This window comes from Ahaetulla prasina, chromosome 1, assembly GCF_028640845.1.
Source record: "Ahaetulla prasina isolate Xishuangbanna chromosome 1, ASM2864084v1, whole genome shotgun sequence".
Taxonomy (NCBI): domain Eukaryota; kingdom Metazoa; phylum Chordata; class Lepidosauria; order Squamata; family Colubridae; genus Ahaetulla; species Ahaetulla prasina.
This window is the reverse complement of record NC_080539.1, coordinates 361,302,767-361,315,804: the sequence shown is the minus strand read 5'-3', so window position 1 is coordinate 361,315,804 and position 13,038 is coordinate 361,302,767. Positions and strand designations below refer to the sequence as shown.

The 13,038-nt window shown below is 44.7% G+C and overlaps 1 protein-coding gene across 1 annotated transcript in view; it reads right to left on the bottom strand.

Moving 5' to 3' along the window:
• Positions 1-758: 758 nt before the first annotated feature.
• Positions 759-13,038, bottom strand: part of YJEFN3 (YjeF N-terminal domain containing 3) — a 35,530-nt gene continuing 23,250 nt past the window's right edge. The window contains exons 5-6 of the mRNA XM_058163333.1: positions 5,885-6,035; positions 759-1,459 (exon numbers count right to left, since the gene is read on the bottom strand). Coding sequence (XP_058019316.1) covers positions 1,260-1,459; positions 5,885-6,035 — 351 coding nt within the window. The 3' untranslated portion in view covers positions 759-1,259. The remainder of the gene's footprint in view (positions 1,460-5,884; positions 6,036-13,038) is intronic.

Sequence of the window (13,038 nt, the reverse complement as noted above, 5' to 3'; positions counted from 1 at the left end):
ATACATTAGAAGGGCAGGGAAGAATTTTAATATAAATAAGGAGAAATAAATAGAACATTGCTTATCGCTTTTTCATCAAGGTCCAACTCCTGTCCCAAACTGTTCCTTAAGGCCTAGCAAACTTGAATGCCTCTTCCCAGCACCTTTGCCTCACCTATACATTGAGATCTTTCAATTCAGGTGTGGTAACCTGAAGGCAGGATGGGGTGAGATATTTAAAGTTTGCAAGAGGAGGGCATATTAGCCCCTTCCCTTGCAGCCACCCCTACCTTGATTGCAATGGCCTAGTCCAGTAGTGGGTTTCAAAAAATTTTACTACCACTTCTGTGGGTGTGGCTTGGTGGGCACGGCATGGCTTGGTGGGCGTGCCAGGGTTACTGCAAAATCCCCATTTCCTCCCCATCAGCTGAGACTTGGGAGGCAGAGAATAGATGGGGGCGGGGCCAGTCAGAATTTTTACTACCGGTTCTCCAAACTACTCAAAATTTCCACTACCAGTTCTCCAGAACTGGTCAGAATCTGCTGAAACCCAACTCTGGCCTAGTCCCAGATGGAGTGCACAATGTTTGGGTGAGACCATCTTGAGAGAACATACCCATGAAAGGTGCTCAAAGACATATAAAATATATTTAGATCAGCTTTTGGCCTTAAATTGTTAAAGACTGCTTTGAGGAGTCAACAGGGAAGAAAGAAGGAAAATTTAAAAAATTAAGTGTGCCTTCCTAAAGACGTGCACTCTCTCTCTCTCACTCTCTCACACACACACACAACCTAGACATAAATCAGCTTTCAGCAGATTTTAAAAAAGAAATTGGCTTGAATCTTAATGGGTTTCATAACAGTTATTTGAAGAGGAATTTATGTGTGTCTCTTTTAATTCACGTTTTCCGGAGGGGTCCTCTTAGGTGGCTCAGTTGTCTGGGCTATTCTGTTTCTTCCAAATGGTTTTGCCAGATTATTTTTTTACATTGAATTAAACAATACTATTATACATTCCAAAGCCTAGACATGGAACTGATTAATACTGGGGATCTCGTTTTGACATTCAAGAGAAGCAAACCAGGGAGTTCTTAGCAGGGCCAAGATATCCAGAAGCCACAAACTGCTGGATGTTTCTAAGCTCTACAGCAAGGGTGTCCAACTTTGGCAACTTTAAGACCTGTGGACTTCAATTCCCCAGAACTCTCCATGCTGGCTGGGGAATTCTGGGAGTTGAAGTCCACAAGTCTTAAAAGTTGCCAAGGTTGGACACCCCTGCTCTACAGAGAAACCACACACTCTGTGCCAGGGTATTCTGGCAAATTCAGTTCAAATTTTTTCTGTACGTCGTAGGGGAGGAAGCGCCCAGCCACCAGGTGGTGCTTGCCCATAAATCTCGTGGCACATTGCTTTGGAGCCGCCAAGGAGACAAGAACATCGGGGCTGATTCCATCACTGCTGCCCATCTCTACATCCCAACCTGCAAAGAAAGAGCAAAAATAAGGCAAAAAACAAACAAACCCCAGGACAATTACAGGAATGCTGCCTGATCTGAGCTCTAATTATCCAGATGTCCCCAGCAGGGTGGTGGTGGTGTATTCTCTATTTCTCCTTCAATAATTCATTTTCAGAGATTTTTACAGCTTTAATTAAAGGAAACTCTAGATGCTAAAGCTTCGTGGTTCTATTGGCCTTTGCATATCCCACATGGGAGCAGATTTCCCAAACTTGAAGGGCTGACCCAGGATTGAGGGTGGGGACTGATTTTATATATATATAATATATATATATAAAATATAGAATATATATAAAATATAGAATATATATATATTCTATCTTTATTGTTTTATAAATAATGTAAGGCAGCAAACGTACTTCATACTTCTTCCTCCTCATATTTTCCCCTCAATGGCAACCTAGTGAGGTAGATTGGGCTGAGAGAGAGTGACTGGCCCCAAGTCACTCAGCCAACTTTTATGCCTAAGGCAGGACCAGAACTCACAGTCTCCTGGTGATAGGCCCCAAGTCACTCAGCTGGCTTTCATGCCTAAGGCAGGACTAGAATTCACAGACTCCTGGTGATAGGCCCAAGTCACCCAGCTTCTTTCATGCCTAGGCAGGACCAGAACTCAGTCTCCTGGTGATAGACCCCAAGTCACCCAGCTTCTTTCATGCTTAAGGCAGGACCAGAACTCAGTCTCCTGGTGATAGAATCAAAGTCACTCAGCTGACTTTCATGCTTAAGGCAGGACTAGAATTCACAGCTCCTGGTTTCTAGTATGATGACTTAACCACTTAGACCAAACTGACTTATTTGTCATTACTCCTGAAGGGAGGGCAAGAAGCAGATCCAAACTCAAACTAAAGAAGAATTTCCCACCCATGAATGTTTTAGGCAGTGGAACAACTTGCCTCTTGGAGTCATGGAGGCTTCATCGCTGGAGATTTGCAAGAAATGTTTGGTAGCTGCATGGTCTGTGGATTCTGCCATGGGCAAAGTTTGGACAAGGAGGCCTCCTAAGATCCCTTTTGACCCCATGATTCTATCTGGTAGAACTAGAACGAATGGGATGAATTGTCAAGGAGGTAGATACAGAAGAAAGATTAGGAAGACCTTAGGAAGTAACAACTGATGAACAGTAGAACTGATGATTGCGTGGAATGGTTTCTATCTCTTCAGTGGAGATTTTCAAACAGAATAGTAGGGATAGTGTAGTGCAGTGTTTCTCACTCTTGACAACTTCCAGATGTGTGGACTTCAACACCCAGAATTCCCCGACCAGCTTGTTTAAAAACAGACCAATGTTTTGTGCCGATGGATATCACATTTCTTGTTCCATTAATTTAAGTTAACTTAAATTAAATTCTGAAACAGCCATTGTCAGTGGAAAGAAATTAGAACATTTAGGCCGGGAGGAGAAATTTATTCCCATTCATGTCTCATCTGCCTGTTTGTTCTTCCACAGAAAAAATTCCTTCCCTTGATGGTGAAAGCAGGTTTCAGGCTACCACACTCTCCAGACACAGCAAAACGTGTCTGAAGATGACATCATGTCTCGTTTTAGAAAAACTGAATCTTCTTACAGCAAGCTCTGCCGTTCAAAAGAACCGCCTCTTCAGACAGCCACCGCGGGTGCCAACGAGCCAAGTTGGAACTTGGCAAGAGGTCGGAAGTACGAAGAAGTGGAGAAGGGATTAAAATGAAGATGAGGGAGAATCAAGGAATGTCATGTTCTGAAAGAACAGGGAAGTGGTGATGGCAATGCGCGGGGGCGACATTAATAGAGGCTTCATGTTTGCGAAATTTATTCTCTCAAGCAGCTTTCCTCCTACCTGGTATTCAGATGTCTTCAGACTACTTCTCAGAATCTCCAGCCAGCAGTGAGCATTTTGTCCTAATTTAGTTTAGTTTGGTTGTTTTTAATGACTACATAACAAATATTCCACCCACAAAGCTTTAAGGAATGCATGGAATCATAGCGTGCGAGAGACGTTCTGATCTATCTAAACCGGCATTTGTCAATCTCAGCAATCTCAGCAATTTTGTGGTATATGAACTTCGACTCCCATAATTCCCTAGGCAAGGCTTGGGATTGGGAGCTAAATTGAAGGGAGTGCGTTATTTCCATTTTATGAAAGTAACTTCTGAAACATATTTGATTAAAAGAAACAGTTGTGGAGCGAAGGTAGTGTAGATATAAATGGGTTCCATCTGGTTCATCTGCGATCCTCTTAAATTCTTCCACATCTATCAAATGACATCAGTGAATATGGCAAAACTGACATTCCATGTGCAGGAGTAGTTATCAGTTATCAGTTATCAAACACTGGGGACAAATGATATTTGTCTTTATGTCTTCGTCACCTCCAGTTTGGATTATTACAATGAGGCTACCCTTGAAGACGAGCAGCTTGTCCAGAAGCAGTGGTTCAAATGTTTAGGGATACCTGGTGATTCTTCACTGCAATTCAAGTTGCCAATTGTCACTTTTAAAGCTCTTTATTGTTTAGGAACTGGTTACTTGCAGGACCAGCTTTTCACCAGTGGTTTGGAGTCAACCTAGAAGAAGGCTCCCAATAACATCAGCTTTGAAATTTGTTTTCTTTTCATGAAATAAATAAGACCTGGTTGTTTTAGCAAAACTTCGGGTTAATATATTGTGCCTGTTAGTTTTTAACATTATTGTTGACTGGAAATCTGCATGCTGCTTAGAACGAGACATGAGAGGAACACCATACAGGTAGTCCTCATCTTACAACCACAGCTGGGATCCAATTTTAGAGCTTGAAGCATTGTTAGAGACCCCACACACTCACTTCACGGTCTGTTTCTGTTGCTCCCCTCTGGGAGGAGGTTTCAAAGTATTTATAGCAGGACTACTACTTTCTGTAACAGCTTTGTTCCTTACGCCATCCGCCCAGTAAACACACTTTTTTTCCTGCCATGTATATGTATACATTCAAACTAGACTGTAATGTTTCTGTGTCATATGTGTGTGTGTGTGTGTGGATACATGCATAATGGTTATCCTTTGAGAGCTGAACGCAACGAAATTGCATTTTAATGTATGCTGATTAGTGTACATTTAAAGGGACAATAAAGTTTTTATTCTATTCTATTCTAATTTCTGTTGCTAAACAAGGCAATTATTAAGTGAGTGGCGCCCGATTTTGCAACCTTGGTTGCCATGGTTGTTAAATGAAACCCTGCACTTGTTAAATGAATCATGCAGTTCTTAAGCGAATCTGGCTTCCTCCCTTGACCTTGCTTGTCCGAAGAAGCAGGCTGGGAAGGTTGCAAATGGCGATCGCATGGCTCCAGGACACGGCAACCATTACAAATACGTACCAGTTGCCAAGTGCTGAATTTTGATCATGTGACCATGGGGATCCTGCAACATTCATAAATGTGAAGACTGGTTGCAAACCACTTTTTTCAATGTGCAAGTTGAAATAGTCACTGAATGTATGGTTATAAGTAGAGGATTACCTGTATAAGCCTAGCAAAATGAATGGAGGGAGGGAGGGAGGGAGGGAGGGAAGGAAGGAAGGAAGGAAGGAAGGAAGGAAGGAAGGAAGGAAGGAAGGAATCTCGCAGCAAAGGAAGGATGAAAAATTGGGACATAGCCGCCTACTTCCCAAAAGACGAGCTCAATTGACCTCCAAGAATCTGAAGGGGCTCAAATGTACCTGAGTGGGACCCCGATCCCCTCCATTATCTAAAGACCAGCAAATGGCTACCCTTTCACAACATCAAAAGCTGATTCCTAGAATAGTGGCTGCCTCCCTCTACCTAACGGGAAGGCCAGACCAATGCAAATAGAATAGAATAGAATAGAATAGAATAGAATAGAATAGAATAGAATAGAATAGAATAGAATAGAATAGAATAGAATAGAATAGAATAGAATAGATGGATTGGACCTTGGAGGTCTTCTAGTCCAACCCTCCTATTCAGACAGGAAACCCTACACCACTTCAGACAAATGGTTATCCAGCCTTTTCTTAAAAACTTCCAGTGTTGGAGCATTCACAGCCTCTGGAGGCAAGTGGTTCCATTGATTAATTGTTCTAACTGTCAGGAAATTTCTCCTAAGTTCTAAATTGCTTCTCTCCCTGATTAGCTTCCATCCATTGCTTCTTTTTCTACCCTCAGGTGCTTTGGAGAATAGTTCGACTCCCTCTTCACCCCCTAGTCCTTCTTTTCATCAGACTAGACATACCCAATTCCTGCAGCCATTCTTCATATGTTTTAGTCTCCAGTCCCCTAATCATCTTTGTTGCTCTTCTCTGCACTCTTTCTAGAGTCTCAACATCTTTTTTACATCGTGGTGACCAAAACTGAATGCAGTATTCCAAATGTGGGCAGGGGAGCAAGGGGAGATCAGAGCTCTCATCTACACACCTGATGGGACATCCAGGCTGACAAGAGGAATCCGAATTTGTTTGAGCGTTGCCAAGATTGTGCAGTAGGGCTCCGACAGTTCCCCCAGGCTGTCTTCTACGCCAAGCATGGCGTCAATTACCAGGTTGTATGCATCACTGATTAGCTGAACCTGCCAGAAGGAAAAGGAAAAATTGCATTCAATGCCATATTAGCTTTCCAAAGGTTTCCTTATTATTTCCAAAATGAAACAAGCTTACTCAGAATTCATCGTGCAGGTTTTTTTTTTAAATGTATCCAGTTTTATGTTTAGCCCTTTGCACAGGAAGCTTAATATCTATTTCTGTTTGTTTCCTACTTTTACATTGTGTTACATTAACTATGTGACAAATAAATTTGGATATTACTGTTTAGCTTTCATCAGTTTTAATTTGCTCAGGGATATCATCACCAAGCCAAACCTGAATCTCTCTCTTGGGCTGTGGTATTCATGCAGTGGTGGGATTCAAATAATTTAACAACCGGTTCTCTGCCCTAATGATTTCTTCCAACAACCAGTTCATGAAACTGCTTAGAAAGTTAACAACCGGTTCTGCCGAAGTGGTGAGAACTGGTTGAATCCCATCACGGTATTCATATATGTACTATTGCAGTTGGTGAACCCATGGCACATGTGCCGGAAGCGGCACGCAAAACCATCCCACAAAGAATGCGCGGCCTCGCAGGCTCCTCTTCCGGGTTCCTGTGATCACACGCGCGCCGGTCAGCTGGCCGTCGCGCGCGCAGGAGCGGTGGAACCGGGAAGAGCGGTGTTCCGGCACACATGCACAGGCCGGCACCTGACCTTCCAAGTTGACATTGCGCGCATGCGTGATGGCCAGCTGTTCGTCGGGTGCGCTTCCATACTGGTACCCGGCTGTTTGGGTGCCGGCTCAGGCATGCACGATGGACCACTGCTCTTCCGAGTATCAGCGCTCCCGCGCGCACGAAGGCCAGCAGGGCTGCGCATACCTCGCGAGATGGTTTGACGTGCCACTTCCTGCACGCAGGCCATGCGGGAACATCAAAGGTTCACCATCATGGTTTTATTGCATTGTAACATCTCCCATGGAAGAGAGATTGTGACAGCTCATTACCCCGAATATCTTGAATTCTTCGGCACTGATGGGAAGAGCTGAAGACAAAATGTAACTTGACCAAATGCATCCACAAAGTGCAGGAAATAGCATCTCTGAATGAAGAGAACATCTGTGATTCCTGATTATCTAGGATCACTCTGTGTCTGGTGTTTTTCAACTTTGGCAACTTTAAGATGTATAGACTTCAAGTTTCAGAATTCTGGGAATTGAAGTCTATACATCTTAAAGTTGCCCAGGTTGAGAAACACAGCTGTAGACGCTTCATTAATTACTTAGCTCAAACAGCCTCGCATGCGGAAAAACTTGGTCATTGTACTCTGCTTCGAACTCTTGGAGGAAAATTGGACATAAATCTAATGAAAGAATGAACAGGGAAATGCATAATAACCAAACTAGCTTGTCAATGAGTGAAACCAGTGAGATAAATTAAATGGCATGGATATTTAGCAGAAGCTCTCTTTGGATAAGAGGGAAAACAGGAACAAAGTTTTGCACGGCCCCCTCTTATTTTTACCATTAGAGGTTTCAGTTGTAAGCTTTTATTTAAGATCTTTGTATTCTCACAAAAGTTTTTGTTTTTCACTTGACTTCTGGGTGGCTTCTATACCGCAAGATTGACGAAAGGAACTTCAATTTCATGAGGTGAAGTCAAACTGCAAAGCCAAAACCATTTTTAAAAATTACTTCCCTGCCCCCCCTCTGCCTCTATCCATACTGAAATTAGGAAAACTTTAGAACCCAGGAATCATTTAGAGGATAATGCTTTTGGAAAGCTTCAACAGAAATCCAGCCAAACTAATTTCTCCTGAAGCTTCTTTCCAAGAAGGCAGGAGCAGCTGTATTAGAAACGTGATTTGAAGAAAGTGGTTGGGCTCTGATTTGTTTGAAAGATGAAATAGAAGTATTGAGTGAAAGCCACATAAAATTGTTTGTTTGTTTAGAAAATTTATATCACTGCCCACTCACTCTTGATGACTCTGGGCAGCTTACAAAAAAATAAAATCCCAGTATAAAATCAATAATCTACCATCTCCCTGGCGACAGCAATCAGTCAAACAAGCCACTTGATGGGCTCCATCTCACTTTGGGTTACACAGGCAAAATTTTTCAAGGACGTGTCATATTTGCACAGAGATGCAAAGAAATAATGAGAATTTCCTTAGCCCTTTCAAACCTCAAAAATACACTTTTCCCAAAAGGTTTCCACAATTTTGGCCACTACTGTAAATTCTCTAAATACATAAATAAAAATAAAAATTCAGTGATAAATCATATAACTCACAAATGTATACAGGGACATAGGCTCACGTATCACAAATACCCATTAAAAATGGATGGGTTTCAATTTTACACTTTTCAGTAGCATAAATATTGAACGTGCTGGCTTAACCACAGCGCAGAATAAAGGAACATAATAACCCTGAATTAATAGCAGAAAGAGAAAAGATCAGAAAGCAACTGCTATACATCCTCACTTCTGGATAGCTCTCACAAAAGGCATCCATTTCTGCAAAGAACACGGAGAAATTAACAAATTATCTACAGAGCAATAGAATACAAAGCTTACGCAGAGCAAAATAGGTCATGAAAATTCTCTACCGTTGCTAAAATCCCATACAATTTGTATAATATTCATTTGTTTCCAGCACATTCTCCCTCTTTTTATTTAGAAATTGTGAGGATTTTAAGATATAATCCCGGGATTGATTAAATTTTGTTAATATTTGGCTTTATTAGTAGTCCTAGACATTTGGGATATCGAAATTATGGTGGAATAATGAGTAATTTCTAAATATTAAATATTAGTGACTTAGTAGGGGATAACAAATAAATGGTGCAAAGAAATGTTATTTAGGTTTAAATATATTAATGGGAAAAAACAATAAAGAATTATAAAGAGAGAATGTTATTGGTGAAGTTGGAAGATTAGGACTATGTATACTTATTTGTATTATTATTGTCAACATTGTTTAAAAATAAAGTGACCAGATTTCAGCGTTGGCAAAGCGCGACACCATTGACGGGGGGTGGGCGGGCTGCGCATGCGCACTTAGTCTTGCCACCTGCCTGAAGGAGGAGGAGCGGCTGCTGCTTCTCCGCTCTTCCAGGCAGGCTCGGCTCTCCTCTCGGCTCTTCTCTTCCTCTCAGGTGAAGTCAAGCGGCATCTCTCCTCCCTCTTGCGCCCCCTTCTCCGCCACTCCCCCTTCTCCACCTCCTCCTCTTGTGTTGCTGCCTCCCATTTTTAGAATGGGAATGAAACAAAAAAAAAATCGGGATTTTTTGGAATTATATAATTTGGGACAAATTATTAAAAAGCGGGACTGTCCCGCCAAAAGCGGGACGTCTGGTCACTATATTTAAAAAGGACATTGACCCAGTCAATACACTGTCCACAAAATATGCATGGTATGGATAAAATAAAATAAAAAACTTGAAGAAGAAGAAAAAGAAGTAGAGGCATGCTAATGCAAAGAAGGCTTTCTATAATAATAATAATAATAATAATAATAATAATAATAATAATAATAATAATAATAATAATAATAATAATAATAATAATAATAACAACAACAACAACAACAACAACAACAACAACAACAATAACAACAACAACAACAACAGAGTTGGAAGAGACCTTGGAGGCCTTCTAGTCCAACCCCCTGCCCAGGCAGGAAACCTACACCATCTCAGACAGATGGTTATCCAACATTTTCTTAAAAATTTTCAGTGTTGGAGCATTCACAACTTCTGCAGGCAAGTCGTTCCACTTATTAATTGTTCTAACTGTCAGGAAATTTCTCCTTAGTTCTAAGTTGCTTCTTTCCTTGGGCCCAGGGTAGGGGAGGGCCCAGGGTAGGGGTGGGGGAGTAGCGGTTATTATAAACGAAGGCCTTGAGTCGAGGGAGATCACTTTACCACAGATAGCTGGATGTGAGTCCCTCTTTGTGAAGTGGGGCCTGGGGATGCAGGTGGGTTTGCTGATCACGTACCTGCCTCCTTGCTGCGTGACAGAAACCCTGCCCGAGCTGTTGGATGCGATCGCTGGGATGGCAGTTGAGACCCCCAGACTTATGGTTATGGGGGATTTCAACTTGCCGTCGGTTGGTGGGGCATCCGCTTCGGCTTGGGAGTTCATGGATTCCATGGCGGCCCTGGACCTGACCCAGTTAGTAAATGGTCCCACTCACATTGGGGGAAACACTCTAGACTTGATTTTTGTCTCTGGACAGTGGTTGGATGATCTGGAGTTAGGGGATCTAGTCATTAAACCCCTGCCATGGTCAGACCATTCGCTCCTTCAACTCGACTTTCGAACCACCGACCCCCATCGCAGGGAGACGGAGCCGGTTTTCTGGTTCCGTCCCAGGTGCCTGATGGACCCAGAGAGGTTCCAAATGGAGCTTGGACCACTACCTGAGGATTTAGCCCACGGCTCGGCTGGAGACCTAGTCGCCACCTGGGAAAGGGTGGCGGCGGGGGCTCTAGACCACGTCGTGCCTTTGCGGCCTCTGACCCGGTGCCGGTCTCGATTAGCTCCTTGGTATTCCGAGGAGCTGAGAGAGATGAAGCGCCAGAGAAGACGCCTAGAGAGTAATTGGAGGGCCAGCCGTTCGGAGTCTGACCGGACACTAGTTAGGTCTCAAATTCAGACCTATCTAGTGGTGATGAGAGTGGCAAAATGGGAGTATTTTTCCGCTCTCATTGCGTTGGCAGATAACCGCCCAGCCGCCTTGTTTAGGGTGACCCGCTCTCTTCTTCATCAGAGAGCAGTGGAGGACCCCTTACATGGACGTGCTGAGGAGTTTGGGCAATATCTGCACGATAAAATCGCTCAGATTCGGGAAGGTTTGGATTCTGAGTGGGTAGGGTCGGGCGGGATGGCGGAGGCTGGTCTTGAGGTTGCCATCCGGGAGGAGTTCGATACTGTGGCTCCTGAGGACATGGACAGGATACTGGGGAGACTGAATGTGACCACATGTTTATTGGACCCGTGTCCCTTCTGGCTGGTGCTGGCCACCCGGGAGGTGACACGAGGCTGGCTCCAGGGAATTGTCAATGCTTCTTTGATGGAGGGTGTCTTCCCTACTGCCCTGAAAGAGGCAGTGGTAAGGTCCCTCCTCAAGAAGCCCTCCCTGGATCCAGTAATTTTAGCAAATTATCGTCCTGTCTCCAACCTTCCCTTTGTGGCGAAGGTTGTTGAGAGTGTGGTGGCATGACAGTTCCCCCGGTACCTGGATGAAACTATCTTGACCCGTTCCAGTCTAGATTCCGGCCTGGTCCCAGCACAGAGACGGCCTTGGTCGCGTTGGTAGATGATCTCTGGAGGGCCTGGGACAGAGGTTGTTCCTCTGTCCTGGTCCTTCTAGAACTTTCAGTGGCTTTTGATACCATCGACCATGGTATCTTGCTGCGGCAGCTCGGGGGGCTTGGAGTGGGGGGCACCATTTTTCGGTGGTTCTCCTCCTACCTCATGGACCGTTCGCAGACGGTGTTGGCAGGGGGGCTGAGGTCAGCCCAAGGCGCCTCCTGCGTGGAGTGCCACAGGGGTCGGTTCTTTCGCCCCTTCTGTTCAACATCTATATGAAGCCGCTGGCCGAGATCATCCGTGGTTTTGGGGTGGGGTGTCATCTGTATGCTGACGATACTCAGCTGTACATCTCCACCCCTAACCACCCCAACAAGGCCGTTGAAGTGATGTCCCGGTGTCTGGAGGCCGTATGGGTCTGGATGGGGAGAAACAGGCTCCAACTCAACCCTTCCAAGACCGAGTGGCTGTGGGTGCCGGCATCCCGGTACAGCCAACTGACTCCATCGCTGACTGTTGGGGGCGAGTCGTTGGCCCCCACGGAGAGGGTTCGCAATCTGGGCGTCCTCCTGGATGCACGGCTGTCGTTTGAAGATCATTTGACGGCCGTCGCCAGGAGAGCTTTTTATCAGGTTCACCTGATACGCCAGTTGCGTCCCTTTCTAGACCGGGCTTCCCTCTGAACAGTCACTCATGCCCTCATTACGTCCCGCCTAGACTACTGCAACGCTCTCTACATGGGGCTCCCTTGAAGAGCACCCGGAAGCTCCAACTGGTCCAGAATGTGGCTGCACGGAGCTCGTAGCTCCCATGTGAAACCTCTCCTTTTATATAGTTCTGTTGAGGTTTTGACCAATCAGCAACGTGCTGATTTCCGCTCAAATATTTAAAGGTACAGCATTAATACATAACACTCCTCCCTCCCAGAAAACACTTTGCCTATATTTACATAAATATTTACATGTTATTTTTCGACGTAGTCACGCAAATAACCTGGGCGCCTCTAGTTCTTTCTGACCTCGCGGTTCAGTTCTGGGTGGTGTTTTGAGCTGGTCGGAGGCTGTTTTCTCCTCCCAGCTCTTTCTCTGGGCCAACGGGCTCCGGATTATTAGCCGACTCTTTTCTTGGCCATCCGGCCTTGGATTACTTTTGGAATTTCCTGCTGTTTCCCTCGGGAACCTGATGGCGTCGCTGGAACTCTGGGACCTCAGCTAAGTCTTGCGCCTCCCGGGTCATTGTCAGCTGTGGAATCAAATTGGTATTGGTCATGATCTGTTTCATTTGGTTCGGTTTGGTCAGTTATTCGTTTCCTTAACTGATCTATGTGGCGCCCACACTCGGTTGTCTGGTAGCTCTACCACGTGATTTTGGGCCAGTTACTTTTATTATTTGTCCTGAGCCAACTGGGCCGTCCCCATAGTTCGGGCCCACACCGTCGCCTATGCTCATTTCCTTGTCTTTTCTAGTTCCTTGTAACCCTCTGGTGTGTAATGGGGATTCAAGCGGTCAAGTGGGCACGGAGTTTCCGTCCCATTAGCAATTCGGCTGGGCTTTTCCGGTGGCGTGCTTGGGGTTCTGTGCTGGATTGCTAGGAAAAGTCTATTTTGTTTGCCAGTCACCTGGCTTTAGCCTGGACAATGCCTCCTTAGCGCTCGGACGGAGCGCTCTGCAAGGCCATTCGGCGCAGGGTGGAAAGGCGCAGAGAGGGCATGTCGGATGCCTTCCTCTGC